Consider the following 19,522-nt stretch of genomic DNA (forward strand, 5'->3'; position numbering starts at 1 on the left):
AGAGACAACCAAACATACTGGTACTGCACAAAGTCCATTCAGTCAGAGAACAATTTCAGAGCATACAGCGCCCAAAGTTTTGCCTAATTAGGCTGCCCAGTGCCCAGCTGCCATACTGTGGCAAAGTTTTTTTTTGTTTTCTTGTTTTTGTTTTCTTTTATTTTAAAGGCATAATACCCCCTTTTACTCTCTAGTCAAGAACAGCTTCAGAATTACAAGGCTCTGCCTATTTTCTGGGATGCTGGAGAGAAATTATGGGAAGAAAAAGACCCATTCCCAACTTAATCCTAAAAACAAAACACACCAATAAATCAAGTAACCTTAAAAAATAAAATTATGATTTTATAATTCCAGTATATAATTTCCTTCAACACTATCGATCAATACCTATATGATATCTGCCAAACACTTGACAGTAATTAGAATCAACTGTCATATGGCTTCATCAATGCTTTCTGATTCTCTCAACTAGTGAGTGTTAAAAAACATTTCCTATAGTCTAGCTAAGAAAATTGATACTTTTAGGTCCTCCGCTACATGCATCCTTCTCACAACTGGAAACTTCTAATATTACCACAAGGATAACCAGAACAATATATATACCAGGACAGCATATGTGCCAAAAGACAACGGCAGGATTTGCATTACTTAGCTTTTTACAACACAATTCTTATTCAAAAAGGGACCTTCTTCTTAGCCATACTGCTTCTGAACAAATCTGAGGAACAATCCACTGATTTCAGTTCCCAAATTACACCATTGTATTTTTCTGTCATTGATATTGCAGAATTTGCTAGACACAAATTAAAAACTGCTGGACATTTTGGTTTAAAGAAATTATCTAGAACTATTTTCTCCTCAAAGCGTTAGGGAATATGCAATAAACAACAGAAGTGGTCAAAAAGTCACTTTTTATGATTAAAAATTTGCCAGTTCTCTTATTTTGCAGACTATGGCCTGAAATCTTGCATTACTTACACTTCAGCTTTACTGCCTGTATTCCTTCTAATACTCGGTGAAGAGAGTGGGGTAGTCCAGGTATAATCAGGTGCAGAGAACAAAGAATATGACACTAAAGTCACTATAATTGTGATTACATTCAAGCAAAAATAACACATTTTGAAACTTAACACTTCAGTTGGAAAGAAAAAATGACCTGCTTGTCACCTGAGTAAATCTGATATGGTAGTCAGGAAACTACGCTATTATGCCACTTGATGTTATCTAGTCAGCTGAACAGATTATTTTTCATAGACCACATATAGTGTTTCCTCCACCTACTATGGTAACAAATAACCCATAGCAGGGTTGTTTTTTCACATATTCTGCCAGAGTAGAACATTTCAAACCATATTTTCATTTCAAATTTCAAATTCATTTCACTTTCAAACCATACCATCATAAACAGTTCATATTTACAGTGCAATGTCTCTACAACCCTGTGAACTTCAGGTTAGATTTAGAAAGTTATTTAGGCACAAAAACTTATGAAAAACATCAGGGTGAACAGTTTACTTTTTGCCATTAATCTGTAAGATTATTTGGGCAACCAATCTGATTTTTTAAATCTTAGCAGGCCCTATTTTCAGCTCTTCTGAAGCTGCCTCCCTATAATTTTTCATTTATTTATTTTTAAGATTGTCAGAAAGATACAAGAAAGATCCCTGAACTTTCATTAAGGAGTATTAAAATCCAAAACATGGCTACTAGGTAGAACCCTACCGCTCCTTCTGGTGGTCACTATTGTAGCCTGTTTACTACTGCAATTTTGTGATTTGTTTCTGTATTTTGTAATAGCACAAGGCAACAACTGAGTCTGGGTGCTCAGTTTGGAGCAGCTTCTTACGGGACCTGGATTTTCAGAACAGGCTAAGTTTCTCCCCTTATGGTACAAAGCTGGGCACCCAAAACCACAAGTCATCTCTGAAAACACTCATTAAGGTTTCTGGCTTCGTGCTTCAACACATCAAACTTGTACCTGAAGTGCAGGATTCGGAACGGACATAGGGATCATTTTATGCCTCAAAGCAGGAGCTGATTTTGGCCTTGGTCTTTTTATCTCTGGCTCTTCAACTCTTTGAAAGGCAAGGTCATCTTCACAAGATTTCCTTGAAGAGAGATGAGTGCAGTCAATTCCCTCCTCCCGACAATAATGTCCAGTGTTCCTACTGCGCCCCTTGAGAGTAGCAGAGTCCTGTTTAAGTGCCAAGGAAACTGAGGCTTGGGCAGTGGCTGGGCTGGCGGGCGGTGATCCAGTTGTTACTGTAGACTCCGATGCAGAACTTGTCTGCTGTTTATGCTTAAATTTGATAGAGTCACTTCTCTTAGGAGGAGTTGGAGGAGTTGAAGCCATTTCAGTTTTTGATGGCTGAGGTGAATGGCCTGTCACCTGATTAGGAGAAAGGTACTCCAGTTTGGGAGGAGTTGGTGGTCTTTTGAAAGTATCAGGGTCAAAGATAGATTTCCTTTGTTTTGGCTTTTTGTAAACAGAGAACTTTTCCGTTTCTGCTGTTGAGATATTAACCATTACTTTTGGCCAGGTGCCACCACTATGCTTAGCTCCATGTCCTTTGTCAAACGCAGTCTCTACCATCATGCAGTCAGCTCCCGCAGGTTCATAAGGCAGCCTCCTGTTGTCCAAGTCAACAACTCCATAGCTTCGGTCCCGATATGCCTCTGGACTGAAGGAGCTGAGACTGTGTTCTGAATTACTGTGGCAACTGTGGACTGTATTCCTGTGAGAGTCTGCTCGTAACGTGTTACTAGGGAAAGGTTTGTGATCACAAAACGAACCACTGCCCTGATCACTCGGGTCCTTTTTGCCATCCATGATGTCTGGACTGAAAATGTCAGTCTGTGTGGAGCTGTTGAGCTTCAGGTTTCTTTTATTTTGAGTTTGTACCTCTGATGCGTGAACCCTACAATTAGATATTTTTTCTGATTCCTTCAGGTTTTCAAATATATTTTGGCCACTCCAAGATGAACTCTGAGGAAAAACCTAAAACAAAGAAAAATATGCAATTACCTTATTATTATGGCTGATTTCCGTTTAGTACAAGGCATGTTCTAGCCTTCCCGATTTACACATCCCTGAATACATACATATATAGTTACATTTGGGAAAGGCTTAATAAAAATCTTACAGATTCAGCATACAGATCATCAGGGGGAAAGAAAAAAAAAAAAAGTTGAGAAAAACTTTCTGCAACATTTCAAAACAATTCCAGAAGGGCAACTCCACATGGTGGCAGAAGCACTGAACTGACAGCGAAGGGACCTGCATTCCACTTCTACCACACCTAGAGTAATGCTAATAAATCATGCATCATTGCCTGCTTTCCCTCATACTTTTCATCTTTTTAGTTTCTTAAAAATATAAGTTCCCTGAAGTTGGAACTATTATTCACTAAGCCTGTGTGACAGGCTGAATATAATGGGTTTCTAATCTCAAAAGCAAAATAGAACAACATTTTTGTATCAACGAGCCTGAAAAAGAAAACCTTGTACTTATCCATCATGATAGGCAGAGTTCAGTTTTCTGTGCAACTCCCTTCTGACTGAGGGCAAACCTTCTGCAGACAGAAGGACAGTTTAATTTTTCATGCACAAAACTGCTGGAACTGTGCAGCAGAAACCAGCAACAAAGCTAGGAGTAATTTCACATGACCAGCAGACAAATGGGAAGAAGTAAGAGCAATCAGTAAATTTTGTTTCCTACCAGACGCCAAATAGCCTTACTTTGGGGAAAAAAAAAAAAAACTATTAAATGCATTTGCAAATAATAGTTCTCTATAACTTGAGGAAAATCCAGCAAATTTAGCCTCTACTCACCTTCATCAATGACAGAGTAAGGGAATCCCTACAGTTTCGTAGCAAAGCTTCACATTCAGTCAGTGACTTATTATCTAGTGCAATGCCATTGATCTACACACAAAAAAAACATAACGGACATCCATAAAACAAAGGTAGCAGGTGGGGAACATCTTAAGGCAATGTCTCTGAGATAGCAAAAATGCTAGTTATCACCCTGCTATTTGGACCAAAGCTTGAATACATCCATGAGGTCTGGTTGATCCTGCCCTGTCCCACTCCTCATTCCCCAGCCCAAGCCCATCTCTGCTCACTACAGTTTTGTTAAACACAAAGCATAATTGTGTAATTGCTATTTTTATTAGAGATAGAGTTTAACGAAGCTTTTCTTTCACTGCATTAGCCTTTATTCATTCATATATCCATAGTAATCATCTTCCCTTCCACAGCAGTGCATAAATCAGATCCCTGAAGGTTACAAATGCATACAGGGAAAAGCTTCCCCAGAAGGATGTGACCTGTGATGGTCATTTGATAACTGTCTTTAAAAAGACAAGAAACCTTTCATTCATCTGATTTTTTTTTGTTTTTTGCTTGTTTGTTTGGAACAGACCTTGCCTATGAAGCATAACAAGATGACAAGTATGATTATATATCAGCCATTGTGTGAAGAGCAGGTCAGTGTCTCTGTCAAAAATTCCCATATAAACTAAGCACAGCAGGTAATGTGCATATTTTATTAGTTGCCCAGACTACAAAAATTAATTTATAGTAATTATCTAGTGAATATACAAAAAAGACATGATATAGTGGAAGTAAAAAATAAGTGGAAAGTCTGAAATCCTCAAGAGTAATATATTTGATAGTACTTAGCAAAGAAGTTACAGAAGAAAGCATTCTTAAGACTTACAGCAATTATTCTATCTCCTACAGTCAGGGAACCTTCTTTGGCAGCTGGGCTTCCAGGTACAACAGCAGCAACAAATACTCCATTTTCTAGACTGACTCCACTATCTGAAATCCACAAAATAAACACAAGTTTACTCCTGCAATTCAAATAAGTCATTCAAATAATTACACATCTGACATGCCTGCATGCAAAAGAAATATAACTACCACAGTGAATGAGCTCCTGAATGTCCGAAAACTCTTTTAAAGAAATAAGAAAGCAATGCAGAATAACAGAAGTTTTCAATTATCCTAAATATAAACATACAGACCTGGACTGACTGAGGGGTTCTGGACTCCCAGAAACACTCCAGACAAATAGACAAATGGCTAACTACAGGCAAGTGGTCATGGGGGGGGTAGGGGGGGGAGGCAGGGGGAGAACTATACATATGGAATAATCTATTGTGTGAATATGACCATTTTAAGTCTGCTAAAAATAACTAATGAAAATCCCTCTTTAGGAGGTAGTAAAAATTTCAGTGGAATTTAAACAGAAACTTTATGTCCACGCCATTTTTGGGTGGATAAACATATAACATTTACGTCCAGCCTTTATATCCATTACCTTTCTGTCCAGAAATGTTGATGTGAAGAGGTGTTATCACTCGCCCACCTAAGGACTTCCTTCTTCGAACCACCATGTTAATAACTCCTCCTCCATTTAGTACAGCTTTTATAACTTGCTTTTTATCCTTATTAGTAAGATCCACATCATTTATTTTCAGCAACCAGTCATTCACTCTGGCAGATAAACAAATACAAAGAGGCCAGTGTTATAAGCGTATTTGGCTGGACAGAGCAAAGGCATAATATTCATAAAAAGGGATGCAACATTGCTAATAATATCTCAATAAGCTAATCCTAAATTATCTGGAGTTCTCCACTCCTGGAAAAACATGACATCGCTAAGGGAAAATAAGGACTCCTAGCTTGCACTTCACCTCAACTGACTGATCACTAGTCTCCTTATTTAAAAGTGATCATTTTGACAGAATAGAATGGTTAAAAACCCCCTACTGACACTGAGAACGGGACCTGGTTTCAAATCTCTCCTTTTTTCCACCTAGAATAGGTCATCCTTGCATCTTCCCCAAAACATAAACAAAAAAAGCCTGAAGTTTGAAGGGATAATAAACAGGGTAAGAAAGAGAGACAACAAATGACAGAAGAACCAGTTCAAACGCTGGCTTCTAGATACCGGTTTTCTTAGCGCAGTCTCCCAACCAACGTTAAAAAGCTACATGTAGTCAGTAATAAAAACAGAATTTTAAAAAGGGAAACACCGAAAACTTATGTCGTGTTCATATTTAGTTTATTACAATCAAGTAAAAGAGAAATCTTCCAGAGTAACACCCTACCTTAAACGACCATCAGCGATACTTCCTTTGTCTACTTTGGTAACAAAGATCCCACAGTCTCCAGGGAGGTATGGCTCATTCACACCTTCTGCCACATCAAAACCAAGTGCTTTCAAATCCATATCATCCTAAGAAATATTATAAGTGATTAAACTGCAATGGCAACCATTGTGCCTCTGTCTTAATATGAGGCATTACCGCATGCTTGTACTATGCCCTTATATTTATGTGGTATCTGTTCTACGTAAGTTCTTGTATTTTGTACTTTAAAGTCCCAATTCTATTAGATATTAGGCATTCTGCTGTATTAGAACAACCTTTTTTTCTCCTCTCAGATTTAGGCTGAAATAATGCATAAGGAGAACTTCACAGAACAGAAACGGGAGAGTTGAGACAACATGCATAACCTGTTTCAAGTCATGATATTGGGATACTACAGCATAATGAGAGAACTACAATACCTCAGAAATGTCCTAAAGAGCAGGCATTGCTCGGAGAAAAAAAACAAGCAACTTGAAACGTAAGAAAACAGCACTGTGTCTTGGTGATGCATTCGGAATGAATTCTGCTTTGATATGACTAGAGACCAGAAATAAACAGGAACAAAAGCTCTACGTTATGGGGGCCTAAACTCTAAATATAGATTAGGAATTATATTTTACCAACACTGGCACAAACCAGATAATTCTGGATGAGAAAAATGGATAAACATCTTTAACAAATCAGTCATTAACTAAACCGGGAAATGCTAATTTAATCTTTGTTTTGGTAAATGGGACAGTCACTATAGAAAATTTGGTTGAAGAAAATAAACTGGGATCAAATGATTATTAATCTATATATTGTTATTTTCAATTTTAAACAACACACACTCATAATCGATTGGACCAGTCTGGGGATACTGAAGGGAGATAGTACTGAGAAATTAAAATCTAACATGCAAAAAGTATGTGGCGCTTGCATCCTAAAATAATAGCAAAAAATCGAGACTTGTAAAGAACAGTTCTAGACATGATTTGATGAATCACCCCCTTAAAATCCAGAAGAGCAAAAAGTCTTGAAGGAGTGCAAAATAAGATTAATAAAAGCAGGTAGCCAAACAAGATTGATAAAAGCAGGTAGTCAAACATGTGAAAATACAAATATTTACCAGTAATTGAACTGATCTAAACTTTCCAAAAATATACTAAAATCAACACCACATGATTCTTCAAAACGCTCTACATGAGTAAAAGTTTGATAAGGAAAAGGTTGGGTCTGCCATAATAAAAGATGGAGTAGAGATCAAAAGATCTCTACACAGCCTCAAAGCTAACTGAAAGTTATTTGGCTCAGTTCTGAGCTGAGTGATTATGTAGAACACGGGCACAAGCAGACAGCTGAGGTTGAAGCAAAAAATAAAAGGATTAAAATTTAGTGGATGCAGTCTCCATCCTGGAATTCAAATGCTAGTATGTCAGCAAGGATTTCTCTGTAGGTCTATCAGGGTTGGCACAGAATTATCAGTATAATCTGATAACAGCAAGTGTAACCTCTATATTCAGGAAAAGTACATTCAATTGACTTAAGTCTACGCACTTGATCTCAGTATTGCAAACTTTTAGAAAAAATTTTGAAGAATAATCAGATGAGCACACGTGAATGGAAAATTAATCAGGATGCAATACGTTTTTTTACTGAAGGTATAGCGTTTGCTAGAAATAACTACTCTTCCAGACATAGGAAACGTGAAGTTATTGGTTATCAGTTAAAATGGAGAAAATAGTAACTCATGAAATATAAAATGACGAAGGAGCTGGTCAAAAGAGATGAAAAAGTTCAGTTAAAGGAAATTGTAATCCTGGAAAGAACTTACAGGCGGTTTTCCTAATGGCTCAGTATATTACTTATTTAATACAGATTTATCAATAAAGAGCTTAGAATAAAAAAGCAGCAACGTGTTAATGATTCTGTTAGTCTGAACTGTCAGAACACAGATTGGAAGGGCATAAAAAGGAAACAGATGACCTCAAGTATTGCAGTAATATAAAAGGGATGCAATTTGAGTGCATTAAATTGAGAACTTGGTCATCCAGAAGTCAGCAAGAAACTCTCATATGTGCAAAAGTTGTTGTAAACGAAAAAGGATCTGGAAGACCACCTATGTGTTCTACATGGTCAAAAATGACTATTAGCAAACAATGTGATGCATCAGCCAAAAATTTCAAGTAGAAAAGTGTACAAAGCTTGCATTCAAAGCTGTGAAATACAAATTCTAAATTACAATGAAGAAAAAAAAAGTCAAATGGAGAAAGGTTCTACTAGGACAATGAAGGGACATACACATTATCTGGAAAGCTGAACAAAAATAACTTCACTTATCATGGCAAAATGGAAAAGGGACTGAAGTGCTCTCTATAAACAAGCAAGGAAGAAAAACAGCCGGGATGAAAGGAGAGGCTAAAACTGAAGGAAAATGTTGGTAATGCGGAAGGACAGCAAAAAATAAATACAGATTTGTCATGGATAAAACTTCAAATACTAGAATATTTCCTACCACCAAATCTGAGCAAAAACAGGAGAAATATCTTCATGAAAGAGCTTCAGTGCTTTATGCAGAGCTTTATAAGTGCTTTGCCTATATAAGCAGAGGACTAAGCTCTGATGTCAATGTTTCCATTCATTCTTAACTTTCTGCGGCCTTAGCACTGCCGTTTCTGTGATGAGTCACTTGCATTTTAAGAACACTTATTTTGATTTTAAAAACACTTAACTTAACAGAACACTTTTAATAGTGCACAGACCCAGGTAACCTGCAAGCTCAGATGAAATATTTTTATTTACACTTAATAAGAAAAGGATAAAGCCTGTGTGTTAACAACTTGTTTTTCTGAAATACATCAAGTTCTTCTATCTAGATGATATGGTACTTACGGCAAATATGTTTGTGGTTCCTAGCACAGCAGAAATATAGAATTAAGAATATACAGATTAAACAGCATTATTTTTATCATATGTAGTATCAGAGGTATTATATTTAACTATCAGGCAATCCAATATATAAGACAAGAGAGTTAGTATCTTTGACTTACTCTGTCTTTTTCAAATTCTACCACTTCCGTTTCCCACTCCAGAGAATCTGTATCTATGGCTGAGTCATGGGAACTATGGGCCATCAACTGACGAAATCTGGCCTCCTTTTCCAACTGATTCTCCATCTTCTCTCTCGAGAAAGAAAATGGCTCTTTACAGATGCAGATTAACCCTTTTAAATAAACTGATGTACAACGTTATCGTTTGGAGATTCTTACATTTTATTTTCCAACTCAAAAACTCAGGCTTTGACAAAAATTTGCCCTACTCTTCCATCTCTCAAATATTGTGTTAACCTTTTCTTACATTTTTTGCATTACTTTTAAATGGTTAGAGTACACAACTAGTTTTCTAAAAGGCCTGTCACAAAACACATCTAATTTTACCCTCAGATGAGCTGCACCAGTATGCTCGAGTAGGGCATGATAAATACTGAAAGCAAAACCTCTTCCACAACCCATAGAGACCCCATATGATGCACATTTTCTGTGTGTTCGTAAACCAGTGAGAATATGGTTGGAATGAACTAAGCTGCTGCTAATCTGACCTCAATGAAAGAACTCTGTATTGCACAGTACAAAGTTTAAAATCTGCATCTCATTAATAAGATAAAAAGGATAAAATAATAAGAGTTAGGATCCTGCCAGTTATGACAGCTTGAGCAACAACTAAAACATCAGCAGTCTTCCCATACACAAGATCCCGAATGCCTGCTGTCCATAGCTATCGTTATAGACACACAGTTCGCTCATGGACACAGCTAACAGAGCAAAGTTTTGGGCGATTTTGTAACCATTCCATGCAGTTAGGTCATTTCTATAACATACTTCAGTTCCTTCAGTTCACGCACAGCATCATTTTTTTGCTTTCTCATATCATCCAGATTGCGAAGAGCTTCAGCCAAGTCACTCACAGCCCGGTCTCTCTCCCTCCTTAAGTTGTCACACAAAGTCCTTTAAAAGCAAAAGAAATGTAGATAAAATTACCTAAAACTGTACCTAAGTAACAAACCAATTTTACCATGCTGTACTCTTTGATGCAACAGAAAGCAGTTTCAAAAGATCGCTCAAAAACATCATGTATGCATCACAAAAAGATTCAGAGGGTTTTTTTTTTTTTTTTTTAAACTTATAGTGGGAAATAGTAACTCTAACTTTTAAGATCAGCTTCCATCTAAGGATGTGAGAGCACCTAGTGAGTTACACTAATAAATTAAGCCATCTCTGGATACTGCTGTAAAATTGTTGCATTGTATCTATTTTTATTCATAAGGATGACAAAGGAAAATACTACTTACGCTAGGTCTTAAGGAAAGTTTGTCTGGGTAACAAACCTTTTTCTTCATCCATTTCTAAAACTTTATTTTTTATTTACATTCTTTAAGGCTAGCAGAAAGAAATTCTGATCACGTATTCTCCCTTCGTACCTCCCCTGTGTCTAACAGTAAATACACTGGGTACTTTATGCAAAGATCCACAAAGGTAAAGAATTATTTGCAGGACTATGGCTATATCAATAGGTAGACCATGCCTAGAAGGTGGCATAAGTTGCTGTTCTTCTGTAGTACTGCTGACAAGCTCACAAGGACTATTTGCCAAAGACACATTATGGGGATGAAAGCACAAACAAAGCAAAATATTTTGGAAAGTGCCCTCAGTATTAAAAAAAAAATTACCCGGTGATTTAACTAATTCAGAAGTTCCAACAAGTTGAAAAAAGTGCTAGTAAAAATCCATCAAATCTTACAATTACATTAACTTCACACAAGGTGTTACAAAGAACACTCATGTACCATCTAACATTTGTTTACCGTATACTTTCTCTTTCTGCAACAATCTTATCCCGCTCTTGAAAGGCCCAATCTCTCCTACACTTGGCTACTTCTGCTTCCTGGACAGCTTCCTTTAGTTCTTGTGACATAGCCTCATATTGTTTCCGAAGCATTTCAATTTCTTTGTTTGCTCTTTCTATGTCTAGGGTGGCAGAATCTTGTATCTAGGAGTTAAAAAAACATATAGGTAACTATTTGAGGCACAATTTTTAGGTAAGTATGCACATTAGCCTTTATTATATGTTACCTGAAGTTTTTCAGGAAAATTTCCACTTGCTCAAAAAACCTCATCTTAATGGCAACTTTGTGTTAAAAGCAAAACGAAAGAAAAAAATCTCCTGTAATATATTTCACTCAAACGGCACACAAGGTTTGGGCACGACAACCTACATGAATAAGAATCCTCATTCCAAAATAACATCAGGGTACGTTTTGTGCTTTAAAGAGCGCATTCCATGCTTATATCCTGTTCTGCTTAGCAGACAGGCAGGGAAACAAAACAAAACAACAACAAAAAAATACATTTAAGCATATTTAGAAGATACGCTATTATGATCCTGCATTAATGTCTGTTATTTACCCTGGGACAGACAGACATACAGGTTTACAAAACAGACTTGTGATTCTCACAGGTCCCTAATCTCCAAAGCGGAACAATTAATTCCCCCCCCCCCCCCAAAAAAAAAACAAAACAAAACAAAAAAAAACTTTGCTTAAACATTTCTGAGCATAGATAAGAATTATGTTTTTCTTCTTAAGCTACCTTGCTCCGTTGACATTCTCCATTTTGAACAAAAGCGATGATGTTTGAACAAAACACAGATGCACAGAGAATACTTCCAGCTTGCAGTACAAAGAGCATGAGCCAACTACAATGGCACAGCCCATCACAAACAATGATCTTGTAGACAACTGTGTGTGTGGTTAACTTCAATTACATAAATAAACCTCATAAATATGACTAGACTTCAAATTTGAGTAAAGATAAGCTTTGAAAATATGTTCTCAAGATCAGAATGCATATTTTATCAATAAAGAGTCTGTACTGTGAGGATTAGTACACTTTAAAGGCTCTTATCTCTAAATGGGACCTATTTACACTCAAAACGTGAGAGCACTGGCCCATAAACCACAGGTTTACATTCTGACCTCAACGTTCAAAAATAAAAATTGCATTAAATAAGGTCAAATGAAGGCTACAAAAAGTCACATCCGGCCTTTTGATTTGTGATTTCATTTCCAAGCATCACGTCTTGTCTCTTTCAGTTCAATGGAAGAAAATAAACAAACAAAAACCGCCCTTCAAATTAACAAACGGATATTTAAATTTCATGTATCAATTTTGATTTGGAATTTACTGAAGGTGAGCAGCTGAACAGGTCCACTGTGAAGTCACATAAGAGTTCACCTAAGCTGATCCTTGAGAAAAGCAGAAGTTTCCAAGATGCCAGTGGTTTAGCCATGAAAAGCCAAATACAATAAAGGGCGTCCTCCCAAAACAACTGAAAATGTTGTTTAATTGCTTCCCCAGATACTCATTCAGGATTAGCAAATCAGCACAATAAGTAAAGCAAATAACTTTGTATCAGTAAAGAAATTACTAATAAAAAAAGAGAATGAGGTTTTTGTGAGAAAATACTGAAATAGCTAATCTGCTAAGAAATGAATTTATATCCCAAGTTATTCATAAGCATACAAGTGGTGATATTTTCATACTAAAATACATGTAGTCATATACAATTGTATAAGAATTGGTAAATTTAGCCTCATGTAATATGACCACTAATAAGTCCGCAAAATGGTAAGAATGTTACTACTTATGTAAAGATCATCATAAACCATCAGATTAGAATGCTTATACTAAAAATGTGCACAGATGAGAAAAATTTATAATCACACTTCAAATAGCTTCCTCTGCGGAGAGTTAGAAATAACTAATATCCCAAGCAGGTCACAGCCATGGACAGCACACAGCGGGCAACAAGCTTACCAGTAAAAGGCAATGAACTGCCTAGTCACCTGCTGGATTACAGTTTTTTATTTGCCATTTATTTTCACAAACAGAAACTTAATATGAATCATGACTAAATTTGCTTCAGAGAAGAAGCTCGGTGATTATTTCTTAATATTTCTTGATAACATAAGTATTCTAGAGTGACCTCAGGTAAAGGGCAGAAGGGGGGAAACCTTACGCACCCAGACCTTTAACAAGACTCTTGAAAGTAACCAACTCTTGAAGCTAAGGATGAAAAGTCATTTATGAAACACCTATAATACCTGACGGGCTTGGTAATATTCCCTTAGTAGATGGTCTCTCTGGATGATAGCTTCTGTTCTCTCTTTCCTGGCAACATCTCTTTCTTCCTTCACTGTCTCAATATCCTTGCAAGCTTGATCAAGTTCTTTCTGGGCCTCAGCTTTGTCCTTCACTTCATGACAGTATTTTTCCAGCAACTCATTCCTCTCACAAATCGCTCGATCCCGTTCCACTAGAGCCGAGTTTAGCTCCTAAAAAAAGGAATCATTTTTTGCAGTATGTTAAGCATAGAAGGAAACAGTTCATCTTTCGAAATGGATAGAGAGTTAACCACTGATGTTATGCAAAACGGGACTGTTAACAAAACTGCACACATCGTATACAGGTAAGTACTAAGAATATTAAATGTGGTGTTAAAGATATCATAGCATCACCTTGGCATAGTGATGTCAGAAGTAACCAAGAACCTAGGAGCACTCACAGTTAAGGAGCCTAAATGAAGGATAATTATGGCAGTCCTCAACATTTACCAGTCAGACCTGGTCTTCTCAAAAAGGCTTTAAATATGGCAAATGCTAAGAATCTATTGTGAAAGTTTTTAAGCAACTACCTTGATTTTATAGAACTGAAATAATGTCAGCAGCCTAGACACATGAACATCTCACAGCTTCACCATTAGTTTTAAAGGGACATTAGCATCATATGCCAGTAAAATACCAAAAAAGGTTGCAAAGATAAAAATACAACACATCCTAAAATAGAATTATAGAACATTTTATTAAATACGGAGTTCAAGTCCATCATACTGAAAAGAGAGAGAGAGAGAGAGAGAGAGAGAGAGAGAGAGGAGAAAAATTCAGTTCTAAAATACAAGCTGGTCTTTTAAAACAGTTTAAATTAGACTGACTTTAACCACAATTTGCTTTTTTCACTCCTTCTTGCTCAACTTTCCCCTCCCATGAGTAAAAAGAGAATTCAAGTTGGAGATACCACTGACAATTCTTGAGAAAGCACTTTAAGACATTTAACAGCAATTGTTTGACTGTTTACAGGTTCCAAAAAGACTTTCATTCATGCCTCAAGAGCATACCTTAGTGAGAGAAAAGGACCTGAAATGCAGAATAGCCCTACAGAGCAGTCCTAACAAGTTTAAATAAGCACAGAGCTAATAGGCTCCTGGAGAAATAAATACCACTCAATGTGGATGATAATCAGCTTCCTAAGACAAGAGAACCACAGTTTTCATTGTGCTGTTCTATTAATTATTATAGTAATGTATCAAAAAACTAAGACAATTATAGAAAATGAGAAGAACTATTCAGCTAAATACTTACAACTTCAAAAAAATCTAGTAAGTCTCTAAATCAGAACATTTTCAGAGCAAGAGGGAAGAAAACGCAGCTGGCAACGCGCAAAACAGCAGCCTAGAAAAGAAATACCAAACTCTCGTTTGTGAGCTCCTGCACAGAATGGGACATCGACTGACATCGACGACTTGCACACAGCCTATCAAAACGATAGCGCATAACAAAGACGACACACATGAAGTGGTACATGCATCCCATGATGGAGTTGGAGCAGGCTTATTTGATGCAACTACGCAGGAGTGGTGATAAAATTTATTTTAATATCTTCCACTAAGGAACAAGGCATTAACAAGTTGAATTTCAGACCATTTATTTTCTGGACGGACCCCCTTAATAACATTCAGCCAATGACTACAGAAGGGTCCTTCTGCATACAGGCAACTCTTTCTGGGCATAAACTGTAGATGGTTGGATTTGAAAAGGATTGCTAAAGACAGTCATCATCTGAAAAGCAAAAGAAGGAAAAGGTCCAAATACTGAAAATATAGAGACATTACATCAAAAGCTAACACCTACTTTACTCTGCAGTTTGCAAGGAATACAACTAAATATTTAAAGCACTATAGCAAAATGCAGTTGTCTTCCGTAACATCATTCTTTTTCCAGTTATGATATCTAATTAGGGCTACTATCACTGCTAAAACAGTTCTGACTGTATTAAAATAGACAATTTTGTGCTGGAGACAAGTACCAATTAATGACTCTGTGAACTTTAAACATATCAGTGAATCCCAATTACCAGAGCGCTCAAGATTTACATTAACATCACTACAAGCTTCAGTCACTCAGTACCTCTGAAAAAGAGATTCCTAACCCATTTGATGAAAACGAGTTTCGTTACAGAAAGCAACTTTTTACATGGCTTAACTACAGTCTGTATAGAAAGTGCATTCAAATGCATGTATACACAACCTAAACCGCAATATTAAGTCTTTTCCAGCATGCAGCAGAGAAAAAGTCACCACAGAATCAAGGCAGAGGAAAAGCTCTCAGAAAGCCATTCCATAAATGAGAACTTATAACACTTGGAAACAATTGGGGGTGGGGGGACAGGCATTGCTGCAGTTTATGCCAGCACCCTCAACATAAACTGCCTGAATAAAAGCAGTCATTGCCTTTAGTAGTCAGCAGTAAAACTCCATTCCTGCCTTTTGTGACATTTGAACAAAATTATGGCATGACAGCACAAAACGAGATGTTGTTTATTGTTGATTAGAAGAAATACTGTCTAGAAATACCACACCGCTTTGGTTTGAAGAGCTATTCTGAATTTGTGAAGTATCAGATGATCATCTTTGTCTAGACAGCAGGTTTCACTTGATGCTGGAGATGACAATGGACTGTACCAACATGGAAGCAAAGATTGCTAACACCGTCTACCTCTGGACCATTCCAAATTACTCTCTATTTTGCAGTTAAGAGGATTCTTAAAATCCCAGGCCTGCAGAACCTTGGCCCAAATCATTGCTGAAAAGTGATGCTGCACACCTGGTAAAAACAGAAATTACCACGCTGTAGCTTTTATTTGGAGACGTGCTACTAAAACCATAAGCATAGCAACCAAGATGTTATTTCTGCTAACGCTTAACTTCAAAACTAAACTCGTTCATTATTCTGCAATCAAACTGAAGCGAGACAGGAGAACTAACATTTGCAGCAGTGGTAAGATTTTTTATGTTTGAGAGGAGTTCTCACATTTGAATATAGTGCAACAACAACATACAGTATAAAATACAACTGGCCTATTTGACATAAGAGGATCGCTGACTGTACCACTAAGATAAAACTCCATTTTCTAAGCACTTGCCGAAGCAAAAGATTGTGGCAAACCAAAACACCACCCAGAGATGGGGGAAATCTATGACCCCTAATCTCGAGCTCTGAGCAGCCAAACTCATTAGAACTTCATCCAAAACCGTTCACTGTGCAAGATCTTGACTGTTCTCAAGTAACTTGTGATTTCTTCTACCACCTATAACCACCAGGTACTGATTATAGTTTGCATGTAAATTAATCCAATTATATTTGGGCATGCAGGACCACGTAAAGTTTAACTAACAGGAAAGAGAAGACTTCTTCACTAGCTGCTCATTGCACTCGCTCACAGGCCGAATAGTTATATTTACAGGAAAGAAAAACAAGAGTATGAAATGAACTCACAGTAGTGCTACTTTATGCCACTTAGCACAGGTATGGCCACACCCTGTCAGCACCTTGCTCACCAGTCCTGGACTCTCAACCTCCTTGCCGTTCCTCTTCAGCCACCCTTTCAAGAGAGTCAGCGAGGCAGGAGGGAACACCCATATAATATATTCTAATCTCCTGTTTAAACACACTGGCACATCACAGCACCATGAAGAAAGTTAAAAACAATGGGAACTGGTGTGCCTGTTCCACAATTAATTGTGGCTACTTCCTTTGGTAATCCCCATTAGCTGACCCCAATTCCAGTAAGCTCAATGACAGAAGTTTTTGGTGACTTAATGGCTTCAATGTAAGTAGAACAGGCATGAAACATATGTATTAAAACCTCACTCACTGCAAAAGCTAAATCACTTAGCTGGAAAACAGGTAGGATTAAAAGCTTTGAATTTTTAAAGCCAGAAGTTACTTATTTGAAAAAATATTAGTGCCAAATATCATAATCCACATTATGTGCCTGAAAAACTGTGTAGTTTAAACAAAGCTCCGCAACATAATAATTATGTATAAAGGGGTTTTTTTTTCCCCAGTTGTAATGGTATGAAAAAAGTAAAATGAGTTTCACAGGCAATGGAACACATGTGCTTCTATCTATTTCATGCTAAACGAAGTGTTTGCAAACAAAAGGGTCAAGTGAATGCATTTCAGCTGAAGTGAAACTGAGCCACAAGCTGCATTACAGGAGTCTTAGCAGCAGCGTTGTAACAGCTGTGATGTAAACATATACATACAGGAAATATTCCAGAAAGATACAAAGTTCTGGTTTAAACACACTTTCTAAAGCGTGCCTCAGTTCCACGTGTGAAAAATATCTTTAAAATATCCTTGTTAACTTTAAAAAAGCAGAAAGAGTGCAGATAAGTAAGAACATGCATGTAAAGCACAGGCTTTGCATAAATACTTCAGAATCTGTCACATAACTTATAATGGATAGTATCCAGTGGTTCCTGTAGGGGTTAAAAGTTAAAAACAATGAATATTTAGAGTTATGTTGTTACAGAGGCCATTACTTGAAAAAGCGTAAGACGACTGACTCAGTAGAGGGAGGATTTATCACAAGCAGAATAAAGTCAAGAGAATAGCAAATTTCATCTGACAAGTACTCCATTAGAAAATGGAAGTGTAATAACTGATAGTAAAGACTGCTACAGGAAAACAACAGCATGGAATTTCCTATTTACACACACTTCTGATTCTAGAGTCAGTAATACATACTCATTTCCTTCCCCACCAAAACGCTTGGTTAGTAGTACCTGTCTTAAAGCTTCCATCTCCTCACTAGCCACTCGCTTCTCGGAGGAAGTGTTCTTCAGTTTGGACTCTGCCAGCTCCAACTCTGTTTGAAGCTTATCTACCTCTTTGATTACTTGATCTCTCTCACTCATTATGAGGCGGTATTCATTGAAAACAGAGTCCCTTTCTTCCTTGTACTTTTCTGCATCCTTTGCTGCTTTCAGCTGCATTGTTTTGAACCTTGTCACCTCTGACTGTAATCGCTCCATCTCTCTTTGCAACTCTTTGTTTTGTGCTGTGGCATTGCTTAGTTCCTGCTGCACTGACTCAAACCTAAAAAAGAAGCAGAGAAGCCAACAAGATACTTATTCTCCATTTTTCTTCTCCATATAGTAAGAATTTGGCTGGACAATCAAAACTATCCATTGGTACACCATACAACTGCAGAGGACATCTCAGACAGTATATTCTCAGTGCTGCAGAATAAAAAAAAGTTAGACCAATTATTGCTTTGAAGTCTCAAAGTGGGGAAGAAGAGAGCCTGCTTGAGGAACTAAAGCAGAAAAGTTAAAAATAATTTAGAATTAATTTTGCTATTAAAAGTAATTTCCATCAAATCATTCAACAAGGAATACAAAAATACCGCCATCATTTAATAGAATGACCTCAACTTGATTTACTGTGTTGAGTTCTGATCATCTTAGAAAGTACTTCTTCCCATCCTCACTTCAACACATGCAGCAAAGACGAAAATAAATTTAGGAATTGGAAAAAAGAGAACTCTCATATGAGCAGATATGCAAAAGACAAGGACTGATAGGTTACAGGAGAGAAAGGAAAGAAAAACAGAAAAATGTGTTTATGGTATAAATGCAAAGACAATGGAACTAAAAGGTAATTCAGACATTTTTATTCATTTCCATCAATATGGCATCCAACAAAACTTAAATGAAAAATAAATTAAACTGTCAAAAACTATTGCTTAAAGTGTAACATTATAAATATATCTACTTTATCAATACAGCCTACATGTATGGCATGATCATGAAAGGACATCAAAAGTTTGATTTCTTTAAAAACACTAACTTTTGTATTTATGTTTTATTTATGTCGGTAATACATTTTTAAGAGTGAGAATATATATCCCATGTCCAAATTCACAAATAGGTTTGAAAAGGAACTTCTGAGAGTTATGTTCTTCTGTAATTAGACACTAAGATTTCCTTGCTTTTTTTTTTTTTTTTCTCCAAAGGGAGGAGCAACTAAAAGCCATTGATGGAAACATTGTACCTAACTTGGTGGACTTGTAGGGTCTCATCCAGAATTTCAATGCCCCAAAACCTCTGGCATACTTTGTTCTCTCTTATACACACATTTCATACTGCTTAGATGTGATTCTTGTTTAATCCAACATGCTGTGTGACCTTTCCTGAGAGGGAAA

General features: G+C 36.9%; 1 protein-coding gene across 4 annotated transcripts in view; it reads right to left on the reverse strand.

Moving 5' to 3' along the window:
* The window catches only part of DLG5 (discs large MAGUK scaffold protein 5), a 119,111-nt gene that overhangs the window by 23,042 nt on the left and 76,547 nt on the right, over positions 1-19,522 (reverse strand). For all 4 annotated transcript variants that reach the window (XM_068950519.1, XM_068950517.1, XM_068950518.1 and 1 more), the window contains exons 7-16: positions 18,102-18,414; positions 13,300-13,530; positions 11,002-11,186; positions 10,019-10,144; positions 9,191-9,323; positions 6,120-6,247; positions 5,327-5,502; positions 4,721-4,824; positions 3,832-3,924; positions 1,979-2,998 (exon numbers count right to left, since the gene is read on the reverse strand). In XM_068950519.1, the coding sequence (XP_068806620.1) occupies positions 1,979-2,998; positions 3,832-3,924; positions 4,721-4,824; positions 5,327-5,502; positions 6,120-6,247; positions 9,191-9,323; positions 10,019-10,144; positions 11,002-11,186; positions 13,300-13,530; positions 18,102-18,414 (2,509 nt within the window). The remainder of the gene's footprint in view (positions 1-1,978; positions 2,999-3,831; positions 3,925-4,720; positions 4,825-5,326; positions 5,503-6,119; positions 6,248-9,190; positions 9,324-10,018; positions 10,145-11,001; positions 11,187-13,299; positions 13,531-18,101; positions 18,415-19,522) is intronic.

Source organism: Struthio camelus, chromosome 7, assembly GCF_040807025.1.
Source record: "Struthio camelus isolate bStrCam1 chromosome 7, bStrCam1.hap1, whole genome shotgun sequence".
Taxonomy (NCBI): domain Eukaryota; kingdom Metazoa; phylum Chordata; class Aves; order Struthioniformes; family Struthionidae; genus Struthio; species Struthio camelus.